Raw genomic sequence first — 23,280 nt, 5'->3', positions numbered from 1 at the left:
AAGATATGTTCCTGTGTAAAAATTACTCTTCTGTTTTAAGCCTGATTCTCCTACAAATTATTGAATAGCTTTTATGAATCAACCTGTGTATTCTATAGTTATTTAGAGACTAGGTGTAAGAGTCGCTGTACTAACGCTATATCACAACACATACTAAAATGAAAAATGAAACCTTAGCACTTAGACCTTAGACCTTACTAACTAGCGCTTAGCGCCTAGACCTTACTAACTAGCCAGCCCTTAAATATTATTGGAGGAAGAGTTCCGAGATGTATGTATTGACCTCAACATGGTATTCTATTCTTTCCATTATTTCAATTGTATTTTTTCATTACTGCAATGGCGAAGATATGTTCCTGTGTAAAAATTACTCTTCTGTTTTAAGCCTGATTCTCCTACAAATTATTGAATAGCTTTTATGAATCAACCTGTGTATTCTATAGTTATTTAGAGACTAGGTGTAAGAGTCGATGTACTAACGCTATATCACAAAACATACTAAAATGAAAAAATGAAACCTTAGCACTTAACTGACATCGAATATTTTGATATCCACTAATTATAACCTCCCCGCACACAGGGAATAACAACCTTTGTCGCTATAACCCTCACTGTTTACATTTAAGTTCAACTGACGCCGCTACGGCGACAATTGAACTTGAACTTCAAACATATATAATTCAGTTTTTTTTTTATTTAAACAATACATAAAAATATTAACTGTGATCACAATTACTAAGTTTGGTTACTAATAAAAATAATTACATCGTAATCATGAATAAAAAATAGAATTATATGTTTTTTTAAAATTATAGTATACATTCAACCAAATGTTACCGTAGGGGCACCAATCAAATGTTAAAGGTTAAAACAATCTTTTATTCAAAAGAAACGTGGCGTCTTTATGTGAAAATTCTTGATCTTGATTATGAAAGCAACGGAATAATATGTATGAACTAGATAAAAGATTTTAAAAAATTAAATAGATTTTTGTATATTCATTATTTAGACGGAAGTGCAATACACATACCTTAAGTCATCTAACTGTTAAACCTGGTTAGCAACTAACGTGCTGTTGCAGCAATAACGATGGATTATTTTTATTAATTAAAGAAAGTTACGACCAGAAGAATTATTGAAGGAAAAGAATTGGAAAGTAATTACAAAATATATTGATGCAACATATTAATAGAAATTAGATTACTGCCACTGAAGTTATTTATATAGTATTTATATTCAAAATGCTATATCCGATTGGGTACGATCCAAGTTACATAAATAAGATTAGAAATTACGATGGTAGCTTTACAAAGTAAATTGAGACGACTCTATCTGAATCATTTGAAAATTTTTATGACTATAACTTTCTGTCTGTTACAATCATTATAGATTATCTTTTAAAATTTATATAATTTCCAGAGGCCTAGTGGTCTGCGAAGATTCTATCAAAGTGTACATTTGAGAACATTCATTTTATTTTAAAGATCCGAGGACATTATGGATTTTGATCATTCGAATTTTCATTTGTTTATTTGTGTTACAAAAATATCATCAGATTTATGAATTTATGTAATTATTTAAACACTTTAATTCATATTATTGAAAAAATAATATTATTTATATAAATTAAGTTTACTTCTAAAAATTTTTAAATTCAAAGATCGATAAAGATCTTACTTTTTACTATATGTATTTGCTATAAGAAATGTTTTGATATATTGATTCCTTTTTTTTTATATAACAAACGTTCTTTTATCCTTAGTGTTAAATAAGACGATGCATATTTACGGTTATAGAATGCTTTTTATTCTCGATGTGCGGTGCGACATAGAATTTCAAGGATTATTATAAAACGATTGCGTATTTTTATTTAAAAAAAACAAACGATTTACTTTTATTTATTTAGAAATTCGACGCACATATTCCATGAATCATAACTGCATAATTTAACCCTTTTTGACTCAGGCAAAACGAAAACTCATTCTAATCGAAATGGGCACTAATTTTAATCTAATGGATACTATACTTATCCACAAACATTTTATATTCATTAGAGGTTTATTTCATTTGAAAAATGGATGCATATAAATTTCAATGTATATCGTAAATATTTTTCGAAAGCTTAGCATATAAATAGTGATTAAAAATATACCTTGAATTTACCCAAAAAATTTTAAAATATCGTCTGTGGCTAAATGGCTAAATTGATGCTACAGTTATCTAAAAAAATTCGAATATGAGAATAAGGATTTAATGCTAAACTGTAAGATAAATTCGACAAAACATAACATCACGATCCTTGCATTACAGTGCTAACTATTTTCAAAATGTTCATTCTGTTATTACTTGGATATCATGATCTTGGATGTTGTTCCAAATACCGCTCATCATTAAGCAGCTGATTTCAACTCTTATTATCCCGAGGACAAGAAAATGTTCAAATTATTTATAAAGAATGCTGATGTTAGTAATATGAACACTGACTTTGCGAATAGAATGAAATCAACGTTTTTGTTGAGTCATAATTGTTCTTCAACACAATTTGCATGATTACGAACGATACGTAAGCAATTTTTTAACATCTGCCTTCACAGATTTCAACTCTGGGATCGTAAGTACAATGCTATTGTTTATTTTCTTTGAAAATTCCATGTTTAAGACTATATGCTTTTAACGAGATCTGTATTTATTGAATTGATTCATATTTTTAAAGTTGATTCAATCTGAAAATATGGATGATTATTTATATAGATTGTTGAAATGTTGATTGCAGCATTTAATTTAAAATTTGAAGTTTATAAGAAAGCCGATGTCAGCTAATTTTTATGTTAGCTAAGAATAAAATAACCATTCTTAAAATATTCATTTGCTTAAAATTGGTTAAAAAGTAAACACTCTATTTGAATGAACTTGTAGGTGACTTTAAACTCTTAAATAACGAAGAATAGTTTTTACTGTATGATGATATGAAGAAATACTATATAAAAGTATAGAGAAAATTAAATTAGTTTTATCTTATGAAAAAGTACTATAAGTCAGTAATTCTTGTTCAAATAACGGAAATTTGTACACAGAATAATACTTTAATCATTTTCAGATGTTTTATCTTTTTCAAATCCAAAATGAATTTTTACAATTCGTTTCCCTCAGATCACAAGCATTACTCTATTAAAATATTTGATTTATATGTCATTTTTTATGAATAATTATATTCAAGTCCTGTATAATACTGAATGAGCATGATTTTACTGTTAAAATATGATGAATATACGTAATCTTTCATTTTATTAGAAAATTCATATTTCAACGAATGTATATGCGCTGATATTTGAATTAAGAAACAGCTCTTATTTTGCTAAATTCCTGAAAAACTGACAGTTATATTTTAACCTGACAAGGAAGTATTGAAAATAATAGAATGGTATATTTGCCACCGGAATTAATTATTCTATTAACCCAACGTTCACAATACCGAGTTATTAAAATTCTGTATGCACATCTCTAATAACAATCGCGGCGCTTGTTCATTTATGATCTCAAATAAAGTACGTAAATATTTAAAATTGCATTGTTTAAAAGAACACAAAATGATTAAAATTTCAGTAAAGTCTCTACTGAAAACTTTGCGCCTATGTCTTACTAGGAGAAATTTCATTAACCAGTTAAGAAGTTTCCAGGTGTCAATGTGTAATTTTTTTATCTAATAGAAATGAAATCTTAATCGCTTTATTATGACTTTTTGCAAAATTTACTATGCGACTATTTGTATTGATGTTCGACGTACATGTGCGTCATCGCTTGACTTTAAAAAGAGGGACTTGAAGGACTTTAAAAAATAAATTCGCAGTTAACTGGTTATATCTTCAATGTGCCGAATTTTCGTACAGGGATGACTAATTGAAATTTAAAATCAGCCCACAAATATTCAATAAAATATTGCTATCGCGATTTTATTTGCCATATTGTTTGATAAATATTGATTTGTATCAGAATAACCAGCAATCGTGGTGGTTCAATCGGCAGAGCATCTCATTTCTTATTGGTTGGCTCGTGGTTTGAATCCCAGTCACGATGTTTTATCCAAAGATTCTTTTATTTAAATTGTTATCTGTTATGGAAGATTCTAGAACTTTCTTAAATATTCGAATTCGATTATTCTTGAACATTCTATAAACGTATAAAAGCTGAGCCCCATTAGCGATGGGTAGGTTCTGTCTCGTGCTGTTGCGAGTTGTTTCGTTCTAATAAATCTAATTGTTTGCTTAAACTAACGGCTTAGTTCTTTACATATATTATATTCTCACTTTCAGGATAAATATCAAACTAGATAAGAATTATATAGATGCATCATTCATAAAATTGAAACGAATCCCAGCCGTTCCTTTCACAAATCAAAACAGAGCTGCAGAAACTTATCTCAATATCTCTATGGAAATGCCGAATCTCTTTCATATTTATGCAGACTCATTGCCTGTCCAATAGGATGCTTTCAAATCTCTCTGACAGAATATGTCAATTATTTCAAAAAAAAGAGATGAATTATTTTAATTTTGAACACTATGGTATAATATTTAAATGAAATTCAGTAATTATCACTTTATAAATTGGCAACTGTTGCTGATAGTAGGTTCTAGGCCAGGACTATCGTGTATCTATATCGGGATTGTTAAATCACCATGAGATGAAATGTTGCTGCAGATGATTTGATGATGATGGATCATCTCTTGAATGAAAAATTAAAATTTTGATTTACCAACCGAGAGGGAGTAAATGATCATTGATGGTGAAACAGCATATAAATTTAATTTTCTTTTCTTTTTTTTCAATGAAGAGCTCAACTTATCACATGTTTACGATGCTGCTTATATGAGATTTGCTTGGATACTGACAGTACCTTACAATTCTTCACTCGAGAACGCTGGAGTAAATTGGTGGGTTCACATGATGACGTAACTGTTGTAATGTGGAAATCTAAGGAGTATTAGATGGATTGAGAATGTTTTTCATCATCCTCGTTTCAGAATAATCGAATCTGCAGTTATGACAAACGAGAGTGGTCTCTCCCAAACGCTCTCGCATATACTCTAATACATATGTTATCAAAGAGAACGTTTTGCATAGCATTGGTGTACAGTAATTGCAAAATGTTAACCCTTGGCGCGAATTTAGCATTTTTACAGAATTTATTAGCTATCCTTGGCGAGTTTTTTGGCAATTAATCTCTGGCATGCGGTTAATGTTACCTGGACATTAAATTTTTGTTTTAGACACATTTTTCCTTACTGTTTGAAAACATCACATACCAAATCCGATATATTTAAGTCATTGCCTTTTTAAGTTATCGCATTTACATATTTTTGCAAGTGCAGACCGACAGACGGTCAACCTGTTGATGAATTAGGCTCAAAATTTGATAGATGTCTAGAATATAGATATTTAATTCTGTGTATCGAATTTTATCCATTTGGCTCTCTTCATTTTGTAGTTATCGTGTTAAATTACATTCGAAAGCAAGATAGACCGATTTTATCTGAGTAGAATTTGATCAAAATTTGATAGAAATCTACAAATTTGGTGTAAAAACCGCATACCAATTTTCATCCGTCTAGATCAAAGTATTTTTGAATTATCTTTGTCACAGACAGATGGACATTTTCCAAAAATGTGTTTATCTAATTCAGGGTGGTCTAAAACGCGGAGATTCGTCCAAATCTCGAATTTGAATTTTTCCACTATACTTTCTCTATACGAATTTTTTCGACTATACTTTCTCTATACGAATTTTTTCGACTATACTTTCTCTATACGAATTTTTTCGACTATACTTTCTCTATACGAATTTTTTCGACTATACTTTCTCTATACGAATTTTTAAGCCCATACTTTCTCTATACGAATTTTTAAGCCCATACTTTCTCTATACGAATTTTTAAACCCATACTTTCTCTATACGAATTTTTAAGCCCATACTTTCTCTATACAAATTTTTCGCCCATACTTTCTCTATACGAATTTTTCGACTATACTTTCTCTATACTATGTATACGAGAAAGTAAAAAGGAGTATTAATCTAATAAATCTCACGATACTTGTTTTTAAGCTGTAAATTCCATTTGCAGAATTCAATGTGTTAAATTTAGTGTAGGAAGTCGCGAAATGAACAAGCCATTATGAATGTGCATCTTATTAACACATTTATTGAGATTTAGAAATTTCAGTTCATTTTTATACAAAAAAGATCAATTTCTTTTACTAGTTAATCATATTAATAACTTTATATCATCATATAATATACTTTTAGTTTAATCATATTAATGACTCGTTTGGAAGCAATATAAGGACTATTTGGGGATGAACCTTTTAATTTTTTACCGCTGTCAGATATTAATTTTTTGTGGTAACTCATTCTCAAAGCCCAAACTTAAGAAAATAGAACTGATGATAATCAACTTGTTCAAATAATTATTTGCTTATAAATTTATATTTTCTAAATACTTCTAAAATATAATTTTATTTTGTAAAGGTAAATAAACTAATTAGGAAATCTTTGGATGTTGTTTGAAAGATTTTTTTAATTTTTTTTACTATGAAAAGATAAAATCAATGACGGCATAAAAATTACTTTCTTTAGAAAAATTTAAAATATAATCACCGTATTGAAATGCATTATCAAACTTTATTTTAATTGAATAATATTGCTGCTAGCATTGTCTTGCAATTGCTCATTTTAAAGGGTATGTTTTCACCCTTAAAAATACCATTTTTTTCTGATAATGATATATTAAAATATTTTTAGAATCAAGATTATTTTATGAAAAATTATTCATTTAGCTTATTAGATAAATATAATTTGATTATTTAATTTATTTAATTAATAATTAAGTAATCAATCAAGTGGCACCATTTTGAGTGAGAAAAGGAACTGAAGTACCTAATTTCTGCCTTGTTGAAAAATTTGTCAGAACTGATTTCATCCTACATAACTTCATACAGAGATAACTGAATTTAGTGGAAAACATACTTCCCATGACCTTAGAAAGGGTAAATCTTACATTAACGATGAATGGACAATGGATAATGGAATACATTGATTTCAAAAGAACCTTGCACCTACCCATCATCATTACCCTAAATTAAAATAGATATTTTATTTTTAAATATTTAAGAGTATAAAGTATGTTTATTTAATGACGATAAGGATATTTGCTTGTAAGTATGGTTCGTAACATTCGAAATTGGGGTTGAGAGTTTTAGGGTCTCAATAAATGAAACAAACTGCAACAGTAACAAAGGTACGGAATGTCCCTGTGCTTAAATATTAAAATGAAAATAATTTAAGCAGAAGTAAAACAAATTATTTAACAATTTTGGTGACAGTTAATAAAAATTATTTGTAACATTTCAATTATAATGGAATTCATAGAGATATTATCAGAAGTAATTTTTTTAGGATTTATTAACAAAATTTAAATTTAAACAAATTTTTTATATTTCAATAAGATTTTGTATTAAATCGATTCAAAGGAAGTCTGTCTGTCTGATTGTTCAAGTATAAATAAAAATGATGACTATAAAATGTAAAGAACAAATTGATCGTCTTGAGCGTAGATCCGCAACAGATTTCGAGCCAAATCCATCAACGAATTGATCTTCTTTTGGTTTGTAACTTCGCATATATGTAAATGCGAAATGGATTAAATTAATGAATTTATAATTTTATGGATTAAATAAATGCAATGATTTAAATAAATAAATATACCATATAAAAATTTTTGTTATTGAAATTTTTTATTTTGTTTTAAAATTTGGTTTCAGTTGGTTCAAATAGGATAGCCAAAATTTATGTTAAATTTTGTTTACTGTATTCAAAAATACGAAACATTCATATGCAGTATTCCGAAAATAAAAATCTGAGCACTCATGGAGTTCACGACCTTGACCAATATCTACAATTTTATGCAAGACCTGGGGGGTAAGACTTTCATTCCTAGAAAATTTCGACCCCCCTGGTGTGGTGTGGAAGTTTGGAGGGGGGGGCTTGCCAGCTCAGATGTCATCCTCGTTTTCTGGCCGCGGTTCAAAATTACGAGGTCGGTCCCAAAATAGCCCTCGTGTTGCTTTAAAACGGGAAGTTAATATAATTAAACTAAACCTAGAAAATTTCTGAAAGACCATGCCCGCTGGTTTAATACATTAACTGCCGTGTCATTTACATTCGCATGTCAGCAAAAGTTTTCTGTAAATGTAGAATTTGATGCGAGTAGAACAGTCCTAAGTTTAATTTATATCTCTTTGTTTTGACACGTTGCTCAGCACGTGAATCGCCTGTGGTTCATACTTATTATCTAATTAGATATTTTTCTCTACACAATTAAAATAGAACAAATAAGTAAGTATCTTCTTAGATAGTGGTCAGAATCACAGGCACCAATCATGGCAACGACCATCTTAAATATAATTTCACCTTCTGAATGCTTAATTCTCTACATCGGAAAATATATATATATTTGTAAAATTCTGTGCTGTAACATATCATAAATAAGTTGAATTTTTTAAAAACATCCTTACTTTAAATAAAGGCAAAAGAGTTATTGGATGACCAATACAGAACAAAAGATGAAGGAAATCAACACAATTCTAAGACGAATATGAATTGAGCATTCAAGTTCTACATCAATATTCAGCTCTAATGACGTAATTTGTCATTTTTTTTCTAGAAGCCTTAACAATGGCGAAATGGAAATCGAGGAATAAAATTTATGTATCTATCATTCCATTTCTTGTTCGTTACTTTCAGGCATTTAAATCAAAAATAGTAAAAAGAATAAATTTATTATTTAATAAGAATCATCTGATAACTATTCATTACTTCGATTAATAGTTGAGAAAGAAAGAGCTATGCTAGCAAAGAAAAAGGAACGATATGAAAAGTGAATGAATTTATTGAATCTAATTCTGTTGCTTTTCTTAATTTAGTCAATAACACTGCCATTTTGAATATTAAATAGAACATTTAACCACTTAACTGTTTTGTCCGAGTGCCATATGTGCATCGATTTATCGAATTTCGATAGTTGTAAGCAAAAAATAAACCATTCATAACGATTATAATTCAATATTAAAATTACTTCGAATACATAGATAAGTCAAGTATTCAATGCATTTCCATTTGTATAGAGAGTTTTAGGAATCATCAGATTTCAAACCTTTCGGTGTTCGAACCAGCGGGAGTGGTCTCTTCAAAGCTTTCTCGCATACTTTTCAATAAATTTGTCATTATAACGGGTTTACACTCGGCCAGTTATAAGACGGCAAATAGGCAGCGCATGCGTAAAAAGGCTGAAAAAGGCTATTCGGTCGATGTCAAGTAATTGTTCCGACAGGACAACTACGAGCCGCTGTTTTATAGTTTTTCTTACTGCGCATGTGTTTGTGGAATTTGGCGATTTTTTTGGCGTGAAAAAATTGATAACTTATTATAGATTAATTCCGACATTTTTTGCCCTTTGTTCTTTCTAATGCGAGGTTGTGCTTTTTTTAAAAATTTCATTTGCTATTTCTTTTCTAAAGTTTTTCAAATTTAAGTATGTTGACTTTTTTTTATTTTATCATGTTTTTTGTATAAATATCCATCATTTTAATACGATACGCAGTGAAAAAGAAAAATCCAGGGACGCCAAAACGACAATTTATAGCCAAGCATGGAATACTTGAAACTATCTTATCAAATTGTGGCAAACATAAATCAATCCCTTTCTACACATGCGCTATCTATCTGCCGTCTTATAACTGGCCGAGTGTAGGCCCGGCATTACAGGGAACGCCTTGCATGGCATTGACTTACAGTAGTTAAGAAATATTATCCTTTAGCGTGAATTTAGCATTTTTACTGAATCTATCGTGTCATCTTTGACGAATGTTTTGGCAATTAATACTATGCGAAAATCGAATTTGTGCTTTCGACACATTTTCCTCGACTGAGTAAAACAAAGATTTGACATGAAACTGCGCTTCTATTCACAAAATCCTATACTAAATTTAACATGTTTAGGTCATTGTGTTTTTGAATTATTACGTTTATATGTTTCGGAAAGTACAGATAGACAGACAATAAACCATTTTTAAACCAGATCAAAATTTTTCTATACTACAGATGTTAAATCTGTGTGCCGAATCGTATCTACGTTTCTTAGTTTCGCTTTCTCCATTTTCTGGTTAGCTTGTTAACTCTTTCTAGGGCCGTGCTTACTACCAAATTTATCAATCTTTGTATGAAATTATGTAGGTTGGCATCAGTTCTGACACTTTTTTTTTTAGTAAGTCAGAATTTTAGATGCTTCAGTTCTTTATCTCAGACAAAATGATGTGTCTTGATTTGTTAATTAATTATTAATTAACCAAATTAATTCATTAATCACATTAAATTTATCTAATAAGCTAAATGAATCCCTTTTCTTATTCTAATTTCAAGCCACAAAATATTTTAACATAATATGACTAGAAAAAAATGGCCCTTTAAAGGGTTAACTTATATTTGAACAACCGGACAGACGAATTTCCTCTTCTCAGATTTTACTCAGAATTTGAAAGAAATCTACAAATTTGGTCTAAAGACTGTATACTAGATTTCAGCTGTCTAACTCAAAACATTTTTGTGTTATCTTTGTCACAGACAGACATTTTCCAAACTAAAACTTGGATATTAGTCAAAATCTCGAGTTCGAATTTTTTGATGTTCATTATACTTTCTCCATACCACGCATACATGAAAATAAAAAGATAATTTTGGAATTATATTTGTCACTGAACATAGTAATTCAGAAACAGTTTGAGTAAGAGGGATGACAAATCTTTACAAAGAATTTTAGTAAAATTTAAACAAAATCTATGATGTTGAACTCTGTCTGTCGTGGCTGTCGGAGTAAAAATGCCCACCACAACTGCAAAATGCAAAGAATCAGAGGGATCAAATTTGGTTCGCAAGTTTAGCATCAAAAGTCAATGAATCTCCATGAACTTTTGCCCCTTTTGAAATGTTGCATACGCCGGCTTCCTGGCATAGGAGTAGCGCATCTTCTCCGTGATCTGGGCGTCCCAGGTTCGAATCCCGGTTTGGGCATGGTTGTTCTTCATCTGTGTTCTATCTGTGAGGTGTGTGAATGTGCCCTGCTGTAAAAAGGGGTTGTGCAAGCGAATGTGTGCGTGTCATCTTCATATGAGCTAGAAGTCAGACTTCTGCCCTCGGGTGGTCAGGGGTCTTTACCTTCAGATGCTACTGCACCCCCTTTCCGTGGTAACGCGGACACGACATCATCATCATCATCAAATGTTGCATATAGGAATGAAAAACCATGGATTTAAAACTATAAATGGACTATGGGTATCTGTGAATAAAGATGGGAACATACCTAATTTTACATTATAATTTTCTATTAATAAATACATTATCGCCGTAAAAATTTATATGTGGAATGGTAGACAAAAATGAAAAATATTTTAAAAATACATGATTTATAGCACGCCAAAATCATTCACAAAATTTACAAGTGGTGTTTGTATTTATAAGCTAGTAAAAGTAGTGGATTTAGAAGTAATAAGAAAAGAAGTAGAGTTATAGTAAAGTAGGTAGTGTATATCTATCAAATTCCATTAAAAAAATCCCTTTTAACCTGATTTACTTCTAAAACAGATTTGGGAACAAAGAATTATTCTGGAGTATTGTTATTGTTCTATTATTCTAGAGTATTACGTAAAGACACATTTTAATATGATCTTCAATATCCCATCAAGAATTTTATGTTTTGATGGATTATTAAAATTGGGCATAACCTTAACTATAAACAGCCATTCCGACCCCCACCCCCACCCTCGAAGGCACACGGAAATTTTGATTGATCGGAAAGCCAAGATAGCATAGGCGGGAATCATCCCTAAGGACCATCACTGGCCACGGTACATCCCTTCCCGTAGGAGGAAAGATATAGAGAGATATAGTTGCTTAAAGCTACTCCAATCAATGATTAAACGGGACTAACGTACATCGTTTATTTGTGTTTTGACTAACATAGTATTCTCTTAGTACTTTGCACAGTATATGATTATAGAGATATCGAGAGCTATGATGATTATAGAATTATAATCATTAGAGCTCTCGATACCCTTCTTTTTCAGTAACGTCCAGCGCTCTCCCGTCCTCCTCCACGCCGTTTCCTTTTATCCACTTCCCACCTTCCTCTACCCCTTGTTCTTCATTAAAAAGTGTTATTCTGAGGTGGGGAGAAAGTTATTCAAAGAATGATTTGTGATCTCGAAGACAATTAAGATCTTTTCAAATTTAAAAAACACTCTTTCTGAGAGTGATAATGCAGTAACTATATTAGTAGTAAGAGTAATATATAATATGTATGTAATGATATTTTAAAATCTAATTTAAACTTAATTAATTTCCTAACTTTCAGTTTAATTTAGCCCATATCAACTTCATACTAAAATATTCTCTTATTTCCTGATCCCATTCCACTTTTTCTATTTAATTAATTCAACACGTTCTAAAATTGCTAAATCGGCTAAAAGCTGACAAGTTCCTACTCCGAGTGAAGGGATAAAAATTGCTGATCGAAACAAATTCTTCTAAAAGATCCCTGTGTTTCCCTTATCTAAATCGGCGCGTGTAGAGAAATCCCTATCAAAATTTCATTGTATACAAGCACTGTGAAAATTATTTTCCCCCTTCTTTTTACACTAATCTGCTTTTGTGTCTCACTGTGAACGAGCGTGCCTTGTCCACACCTTCTCGTAAATAAAGCATGCCTCCCTGGATGGATATAAAACGAAATTAATATTTCGAAGTGTCTTTTCTCAGTCTTCGGCTACGAATCTGCTTAAATATATATATTATTTTCGCTCTTTTATATAGCACTTATTTGTTTGTTTTTTGCCCTTTTATTTTCATCTTTGTATTTTTCTTGCACTTTTATATATATATATATATATATACCCTCCTTTTTAGCAGCCTTATTTTGTTAATAATTTTATTATTGTTATTCTTATTATTTCCTGAACTTTGTTTCTTGTTTATTTAGAATACCAAAAGTTTTCAGTCTCTATTTGATAGTTTGCTTACAAAGCCACTGCCATTTCTCATTTGAATCTCAGCCAGCTCCTTGCTCTCGGCTTTGTTCAACCCCCCCCCTACCTCTATCTTCTAATGTTAAAATCCTCCTACCAAATTTTACACAATAAATGTCAGACGTCGATAGTCATAGTTATGGGTAGAACAGGAGCGTCTTCCAATGTCTCTCCCATTTTATGTCCATTACACTTTTTTAAATAACCAGTAGACTATAGTTTCAGGGGAATGAAGCGGTGTTATGCCGGGATATGCCATAAAGGTAGCTGATCCCATACCATTTCTGTACCCACAAGGGTGGCAAGAACCCACTATTATAGAGGAAGTTCCTCATTCCCTTATCGGGCCGCGGTGGCCCGGTGGTAAGGTCTCGGCTTCGGAACCGGAAGGTTTCAAGTTCGTGACCCGATTCCACCGAAGAACCGTAGTGTAAGGGGGTATGTTGCACGTTAAATCCGTCATGCCAAACGTCCTCCCGTTGGTGTGGTGTGGTGTGGTGTGGAGAGGGGGGTGCCAGCTCAGGTATCGTCCTCGTCATCTGACCGTGGTTCAAAATTACGAGGTCCGTCCCAAAATAGCCCTAGTGTTGCTTCAAACGGGACGTTAATATAACCAAACCAAACCAAACCAAATCATTCCTTTATCTGCGGTGCCTCTCAAGGGGATATGAATGGGCGTAATATGGCAATTAGCTTCTTCCAAAAATTAGGTGTCAGACTTATTTCTCGCAAATGCATGAAAATTCTTAATTTCTTCTTGCAAAATTCATTTTTTTAAAACAAATTACTAATTTCTTTATTTGTTTTTAGAAGATTTTACCCTCATCATCAGAAAAATATGGAAGATTATCAAAAATCTGGACCGAAGGCTGGCTGCTTCGAAGTCAATTTTTACTCGAAAAACATTTCATCACAACACAACAATGACCCCAAAATTGCAAACGTTACAGGAACATTGTACAACACAAGTCCCGTTGACTCCTCCTACTCATCTGCGGACAAACACAAGTCCAGTGATAAAAGTATCGTCAACGTGGAGAAGGCCATAAGGAAGCAGTCCTGTTCGCATGACATCAGGCTTTACAGAAGGAGATTCTTGATGCTGTTCCTGTTCGCCCTCTGTTCGATGATGAACGGGTTCCCGCAGTTCCAGTACACGGTCGTAGCAGATATCGTAGCATGCTACTACGATGTCAGTCTATCAGATGTCAACTGGACTTGCGTTGTGTACATGGTGCTCTTCTTGCCATTAGTCTTTCCAGTGATGTACCTCATGGACAAGAAAGGTCTAAAAATTACGTTGGTCATTGGAGCTATTTTAAATTTTTTAGGTAAGTATTCTATAAATGCGTGAAGAATGGTTTGCGAGTCAGAAAATCTCGGAAGTGACCCAAGATTTATACCAGCGTTAAGGTGTATGTACACACTTGAAACTTCGAAAATCGTTCAAAATATCGAATATTTTTATTGCTTAATATTGTTCTCTGATCCTTTAGCTTTTAAGCGATACCAAGATGTTGTCAATTTTCGAAATATTTCTCGAGTTATAATTATTTTTCTTGAGGTGCTTTCATTAAAAACTCTAGTTACGGTGTTTTTAAAACTCATTTTATGAAGAATGATATTTTTCCACTATGTTGCTTCATTCAAACAATCATAACTCACCAAGAAATGAACCAAATACCGTTATTTATATATCAAAATAATCTGTATAAAATAGCGAATGTTTTGTGCTTCAATCAAAGTTATATTTATAGAAATAAATTTTTAATAATTTTTAACTAATTATTAAAAGTTAAAATTGCTGAAAAAATCTCGCTTTTTCTATTGATCGTTGATGAAAAAATTGTTTAAAAAAAAACTATATATTTTTATAACTTGATTGACGCAGACAACATGAAGACTAATATTAGGCATGAATTTCCTACTAGAATTGTGTGTCTGTACAAATTAGAATTTAAGATATTTTGTTTCAAAAAATAGGCTAATTAGCTCATTAAATATTATTTAATTAATTAATAATTAGTGTAATATGATTTTTTTCTCACTGAAATGAGTTTAAACATATATTAATAACCTACTGTAAAAATACTGGATTTTTAAAGTTAAAATTAAAGAAAAAATTTTCTAGTGTGTACGTACACCTTAATGTTTCGGTGACTCATTAGTTGAGTGAATACGTTCCGTTAGTCTTCAAAGAGATAAATACTTTATGGCAAAGAAATATATTTTGACATAGTTTTGTAATAACTGATTGAATTTTATTGACGAGATTTATTTTGAAATGATTTTCCTAGATTTGAATGTATAGGTCTAATAATAATGATTGTCATTAGAACGTTTTTAATTTTTTTTCGGTGAGTATTCCATTAATTCATCAAAGATGGTTTGCGATTTAGGAATAATATTGGAAATTATTTTATATTTGTTCCAACAATAATTTTCAGGCAGATTTCTAGCCTTTTACGAGCAGTTTGAGGATTCTTTGAACCTTTGTTGGCCGTTGCCTTCTTATGCGAAAGCTGGATAGTTAATGAACATAACAGGGAGTCACAATAATCCCTGTTTATACGGCTTAGTTCTGTGGTAACATGGTGACTGACTGTAATAAAAAAATAATTCTCAGGTAATTAGAGATGGTGTATGTGCCGTTTCTTCAAAGTGATAAAGACTTTGCGGCAATGACCAAAGAAATGTATACTAAAATAGTTTTGCAGTTAATGGATTAAATTTATTAGATTAGCGTCTTATTTTAAAGTCGTACTAGACATATTTTGAAATGAACTTCATAGTGTTGACGACACAGGTCTAAACATAACTTTGGACGTCGTAGGAGTAAACATTTTTTTTAGTTAAATACTTTATTTATAGTGAACGAGTTTTTAAATGAGTTACAGTCTTAAAAGTTACCTTAAAATGATACCAATGATAGTTTTCGAAAGATTAGTCGAGAGTATATGTGTCGTAAGTATTCAAAGAAATAAATATATATGAAAAATAAATTTGATATTTTTATAGTTATTGATTGAATATATTAGACTAGCACTCGAATTTAAAGCTGCATGAGATTTATTTTGAGATAGACTTCGTATAATTTTAAAACGATGGATGGGTCAAAAAAATAATGTTGATCATGCGAGTGATTTAATTTTTTTTAGCTAAATATCCTAAAAATAAATGATCGATGACTTACAAGAGAGGCTTTTCAGAAGTTATCTTAGATTTGTTCCAAAAATAATTTTCAAATGAGTAGTAGCTAGTGTCTTCCTGTATCTCCTAAAAAGAAAGACTTTTTTTAATTAATTTTTCATTATATTTTTTGTTAATAATTGATTTTTTTTCTCTTGAAGGTATTTTATGACAAATCTTGTAAACTCCCGGATTCACTATCAAATTATTATTGATTAAAATCATGCACTTTAGAATTCGTAAGTTTTTCCATTTCAAGGATAATAATTGGTATTATGGCACCACATATTTTCAATGAACCCCATAATTTTTAAAAATATCATTTCTAATTTTAACAGTATCCGAAAAATTTAAGAAATAATACTTATAAATTTGTAAGGTTGCATAGAATATGGAGGCAACATGCTATAAATAATTTGCTACTTGAGTGTTGCATATGAACCATCTCAGAAGGATATCAGAATCTCGACAAATTCTAGTCCAGTTAGATCAAAAATTAAATCAATAGAACTGATAATGCGTCGTGTAAGTATTATTATTATTATTATTATTATTATTATTAACGCTATCCTATGCCCCCAATGTCTGCAACTCGAAAGGCCATTTTATCGGTTGGGGTATGTATAGCGACCACGCCGCCATCACTGAATGAAGTGGTTGAGGTATGTGATGGAAAAAAATACAACCACACTCACCAATTATAATGAAGTTCCGAGCCAGCATGTCCTCAGCTCAGCAATTTGTTAAACTTTAAAAAAAAATTACAAAATTTTACAAATTACTACTAAACCTTTACAAATTACTACTTTTTAAAAATTACTACTTAATTTTACAAAAAAAATGAAGAAGTGTCTGGAATTCAAAAAAAAAAAAAAACCCCACATTAATGTTGTCACAAATTTAAAATCATCTGAGCTGTAAAACGTTCTTCTATGGCAAATTCGTAAAGGTTGAAAGAGAGGGAAGGGAAAAAAACACACCAAAACTCCGCAAATTCCCTATGGTTTTGTTTTTTAAATTTTCTTTTTACTGAAAGGCTTTGTAGTTGTTTGTTTTTTCTAAATTGGAGATCGTTTGTAATTTTCAGGTTCTTGGGTGCAATGCTTTTCATTTTCAACCGATCGCTACCTCGTCATCATGGCCTGCCAAACCATCTATGCTTTGGGGCAGGTATTTGTACTTAGTCTTCCCCCATTCATTGCCGGCGTCTGGTTTGGGGCTGGCGAAGTAGGACTGGCGTGTGCCATGGGTGTCTTTGGCAATCAGGTAATTTGCTTTATTTCCTTACTCACGAAAATCAGATTCCTCCTGTTGCTAACTATATTTGGAAATACTAAAGAGGTAGAAAATAATTTTGAAGGATTAGCTTATAACACAACAAGTGATTTGTCAAAGAGATGGTAAATATAGTTCTATTAAATTATGTGATAAAAATTCATTTAGATTTACGTTAAACCAAAAAAGCATTAATGGTTCGTTCATGAAAGTTTATTAAGGAACTGGCTATCTCAACTATGAATATTATAAATCCTTTTAAACAGTGAATTGTGTTGCACAAAATATTTATTATTAACTAACAATATTTACTTTCAAAATATAATCTTGTAGCAGTTGCCTTGCACTCTCTTCACTTTTGGAAAATAGATGGCGATACCTGATTAAGTTCGCATACCATAGTGCATTGCGATTGTAAATATAATGAGATGAGTGCTGTTCTGTGAGATGCGCGCTTTAATGTCTTGTCTTGCGTGTTTGTGTTTGTGTGAAATGTGATCATTAAAGAAATGTTCCCGAAAACATACAACCTATTGCTTCCACTGCATTGTTCATAATGGTATTCCACCACAATCTTTATATATAATCTTTGAAAAATACAATCTTTTCTGTATTATTTTAGGAAGATTTATAAGTATATTACTTGATCAGTGTATCTGATGATCCAGCAGTGAAATAATATAAAAATTATATAATCAATGAATCAATAATCACAATCAATAATCAATATCGCGACTTAACGGTGTGGCTTGAATTCAGTGGACCATGGGTCTAATCGATGAGCTCCATGTTAATCAATGTCTTAAATTCTATTCATTTACATCAGTTTCTGCAAGCTATCCGAAATACATTGCAGAACAATGCTGGGTACTTTGAAACCGAAATAACTACATCAATAACTAACCGCAAGGTACCAACAAGAGTACCGGTGACTGCTAAAATAATGTAATATACTATTAAACTAATTAGAATCATTTTTACAAGGAATTAATGAGTGAGCTTGAGAATTTTGTAAATAACTTTCCTTGTATTAGTTGCAAATGGCGCTACGATTTCAGAAGTTGTCATTGAAAAACCGTCAAAAATCATAACAGAATTTTGTTTTTTTAAATACCTGCCATTACAATAATGAAATGAGATTTACCTAACTACTACTACTACTTTTAAATAATTACTAAATTGCAAATATTTTCTGCAGCGCTATTGAGAAATTAGCTGTACATTCAAGACTATTGTTCTCTGAAACTTCTGAAAGTATTTTGATATCCATCAAATAGTTTCAAAGGAAGATACCGCCTAACCTGAGTGGTGTAATGAGTGGATCATGTCCGATCAAATAAGAGGGCAGCGTTTAAAGACGATTTCTTTATTTACAGCCTTATGTACATAAGAACAACTCATTCTAATCTAGGTTAATATGATTGATAACATTTACAACACAGTTGAAAATTAAACATAAATAGTTTCTCGATTAATTTCGGAGAAACAATCTCACAAGAAACGCTAACAGGCTGTTAGCGTATCTGGCTACTACAGAGGTAGCCCTAGGAATCCACCGATCTTCATTGGGTGGATCTCAACTCAGAAGCCCGAATCACACGAAGCTTCTCTGACCTCTCCTCTCAACAACTCTTCCTGTTCTCTTTCAAAAATTACGCGTTTTATTTTCTGTCAAATCCCAGCCTCTTATTTTCAGATTGGTGCATTTTATCTTCCTTTTACCCAATAACTGTTCAGAAAAAACCTCAATAGTCTCCAGTCTATCGTGGGAAATGTCCTCCAATGATTTATCCTCGTAGCTGACCCTTTACAATGAAAATAATATTTAACATCCGAATGGTTGACGCGCTTCCCTCTGAGGATACGATTTATTTCCCTGGAACGACGAAAAACGTACGCGTGGTTCTTTATCTGGACACAGCTAATGACCAGATGACCCTACTAAAAGAGAGGATCCCCCATCTGGCAGTCTGGAAACACTTAACAATGTGGGGGTGTTACACAGTTGGTGACACAGCTGGTCGGAAATGCCAACTATCAAGTTTAGGAACCAGGGAACGTTACAGTAGTTAACAGGAGTCTCAGGACAAGGTAGCTGAATCTTTACATGGCCAATACTTGGGCATTTTATACCCTTGCTGGTGGCTTGCGGGCAGTCAAATGGCATATTCAAGGCATACAAATGATTCTTCGGAAAATAACCATCTGATCATTTCAAAAAGGCCCTCGTATTGCTTTGTCCAACCCAACTGTTCTAGGTACATCCTACAAGACACTGAAGATAGCTTAAAATTTGTGCAAGATACAGATGTGTCAATGTGAATTATTGATACTCTCTCAAACATTGGCCCATTTATACCCGTGCTTGATGCAACTGCTCGTATATATATTTTGTGTGCGTGCACAGCACTTGTGATTTCAAATAGTTTTCTCCATTATCAGTGAAATGTGGTACTAACACAAAGAATCGTACTAACAAAAGTATTTACTTTTTTTGTCTTTGTTAATAAAAACAGTCTCTCATGATAAATGTCATTGTTTGCTTAACATCCTATTTTAAAAATCGCCAACCCACTTCAATGTGTCTTGTATATTAAGAGGTATAGAACCGGCTTAATAAATGATTTACTGAGTTACATTGTGTTGACTGTGTTTTTTTGTTCATAACCGCACAAAGTTATAAAATAATTTGACAATCTATTGTTTTTTGTAAAATACTTATTATGTTTCTCCCTTTGGCAGCTAGGCATTGCACTTGGATTCATCATACCACCAACAATCATGACAAACAATTGTACAGATCAAGTAGATATATCATATGAGTTGAGCATAATTGCTTATCCAATGGCTGCTATCAACACAATCATTCTAGTGGTAATTATTTTTGGTAGGTAACTTGTTTACAATTTGAGAAAATATAAACTACATTACTGATTTAGAGAATTATAGTTTAAAGTAGAAAAATAATTAAAAGGCGTATAGATTTCGTCCGAGATATTTAAAAAATAGCAATCTTACCATTTAAAGATTTCTCGATTCAATGTGCTGTGGAATTAATGAAAAAAATGCGATTAAGATATAAAATGAAAACATTTAAATCATCAATTTTTCTGAAGTTTATAAGAATTTCTTTACCATAAAAACATAAGCCCATACTGATTTTAAAAAGGAGAGAAAAGGAGAATTTTGGTTTCAGATTCAGACTGTCACGTGTGACAGATTTATCAAAGTTTCGCTTTGTGTGTGAACCTGGTGCAAGATAAAATTTTTTTAAGGTCAACTTCGGTTGGTGTAAAAGTTTGGAGAAAATTTCCCTGCTTAGCTATCATTCTTGTCATTCAATTATTTTATTTAAATTATGACTTCCATTCCCAAATGAACGTAAGAATAATAGTTCATACAGATCGCAAATTTAATAAAGCAAATCTATAACGCGATTCTATAGATTCTTCTCCTATTCAGTAGCAAAAGTTTAATGTGCTCTAAAATAGCATTAAATAGTAAGAGTTTTTAAGTAGTTTTTCATGATTTTTAAGATTAAAAAAAAGAAGAAAGCACGTGGAACTTTTTCTTAGCTTTTAATTTTATTTCAATATAATATTTGTTGCCATTCCGTGAAAGGTAAATTAAACAAAAAAAATAGTAATGTACTTATACAAGTGATAAATTTAATCAGATTCATGGAATTACGCTATTACTTTTCGGATTTTTTACTAAAACATTAAAAAAATTATAAATTCGTAAAATTGATTTAGTTGATGAATGAATGTAACATGCTTCAATAAATAACTAAAGCATTTCCAGTTGGTAAGAAGTATTTCTGCAGGATTTCAATTTCACGCCCTTTATATTTATGGCTACAAAGATGAAAAAATCCAATACTATTTACATACAATGATTCAAAATTATTTAACTATTTTATCTTTTGATCACAAATAATCAATAATACTGAAAAATAATGCACTAAAGAGTAGAAATTCTGTTTTCCTTGCATTTCTTTATAAAGAATTGAAATTCGTCTGCTTTTGTTATGAAATACATTTCAAGAATGATTAATTCAGATTGGTACCCGCACAATAATGCAAAATAATTCAATTTTTTTAGCTATTATTTACAAGAAAGTTCTGAATAGGAAAAGCAAGCAACAGACATAAATAATTTATTTTTGGTTACATAATTTTAAATATAAAAAAATCGTCTGCTTTTGTAATACGGTTTGAGAATAAAGTATCTCAAACAATTCTTTGAATGCAAAACAGAAAAAGAAGTTTCTACAATAAATCATTTATTTGTTTCTTTATTTGGTTTCGTTTTATTTATTATTCATTTATTTTATTGTTATTATTTTTAGTTTTCCAAGAAAGGCCGAAGCTTTTTCCCAGCATAGCTCAAGCAACTAAGCCTACATGTAAAACAAACTACGCAAAATCATTAAAAAAACTTTTTAATGATATGCCATTTGTTTTGTTGCTTTTAGGATACGGTAAGAATTTTGATTTTTTTCAGAAGTTACTTTGATTATTTTTTGAATACTTTGATCATTTTTATTTGTACGTATACGTAGTATAGAGAAAGTATAGTGGCGTCAAAAAAAAATTCGAACTCGATATTTTGGCGAATCTCCACGTTTTAGAACTCTCTGAGTTCGAAAAACACATTTTTGGAAACTATCCGTCTGTCCGTGACAAAGATAATTAAAAAACGTTTTAGGTTCTACTGTTGAAAGTTGGTACACGTACTTTACGCCAAATGTACAAATTTCTATCAAATTTTGAGTTTTATAGGCAGTCCGTCTGTCTAACTGTTCGAATATATGTTACGATAACTACAAAACGAAGAGAGCTAGATAAACAAAATTCGGTGCAGAGATTTAAAATCTATAATGAAGACATTTGTCAAAGTTTGAGCCAAAACCAGTATGGGTTGACTGTCTGTCGGTCTGTGTTTTCAGAAACAAGTAAATGCAATGATTTAATTATATCAAATTAGGTGTGGGATTTTTCAACTAAAATTGCAGTTTTGTGTCAAATCTTTATTTCAATTGATTGAGAAAAACGTGTCTGAAACACAAATTCAATTTTCGGATACTATTAACCACATGCCGTGGATTAATGGCCAAAAAAATTCGCCAAGGATGCCATGATAAATTCGTAAAAATACGGAATTCACGACAAAAGTCAATATTTCGTAACAATTGTACACCAATGCCATGCAAGGCGTTCTTCGCCGTGGGAAATTTATTAAAGAGTATGCGAGAAAGTTTTGTGGAGACTATTCCAGTTGGTCATATTTTTTTTTTATTACTAAATGGATGTTCTTTTTAAATCTATTAAGGAAACGTAACTTTTAAATTTAGAAAATGCCATTGTATTGCTGTACTACCAATAACAAATGTACACAGTGTAGTAACTTTAATTCAATCACATAATGCATTTTTGACATCAGCATGGAACAACCAATTGCAGAAAGCTCGTGTCAGCACTAACAGAGGAGAATATATAAAGAGTATCTTAGTGAAGTGGAAATAGTGCAATCGTTGGAGTAACGTAGAAGCATAGAGATTTAATGTCCAAATGGATGAGTTTGAATCTTTGGTTTAGGAACCATATGTGGCAGCATTGCCAAAACGTCTAATTTTGTGAATTGTTTAAGAGCCATAGTGGTCTGGCTTAATTCCTTAATTTTAAT

At 31.4% G+C, this 23,280-nt stretch overlaps 1 protein-coding gene across 5 annotated transcripts in view; it reads left to right on the top strand.

Moving 5' to 3' along the window:
- The window catches only part of LOC129962065 (feline leukemia virus subgroup C receptor-related protein 2-like), a 108,196-nt gene that overhangs the window by 64,732 nt on the left and 20,184 nt on the right, over positions 1–23,280 (top strand). For 4 of the 5 annotated variants that reach the window (XM_056075778.1, XM_056075801.1, XM_056075785.1 and 1 more), the window contains exons 2-5: positions 13,939–14,459; positions 17,405–17,583; positions 20,335–20,479; positions 21,944–22,075. In XM_056075778.1, coding sequence (XP_055931753.1) covers positions 13,939–14,459; positions 17,405–17,583; positions 20,335–20,479; positions 21,944–22,075 — 977 coding nt within the window. The remainder of the gene's footprint in view (positions 1–13,938; positions 14,460–17,404; positions 17,584–20,334; positions 20,480–21,943; positions 22,076–23,280) is intronic. The other variant, XM_056075808.1, reaches the window with a different exon arrangement.

This window comes from Argiope bruennichi, chromosome 1, assembly GCF_947563725.1.
Source record: "Argiope bruennichi chromosome 1, qqArgBrue1.1, whole genome shotgun sequence".
NCBI lineage: Eukaryota > Metazoa > Arthropoda > Arachnida > Araneae > Araneidae > Argiope > Argiope bruennichi.
Note: the sequence above shows the minus strand (reverse complement) of the source record. Positions and strands in the feature narration are given on the sequence as shown.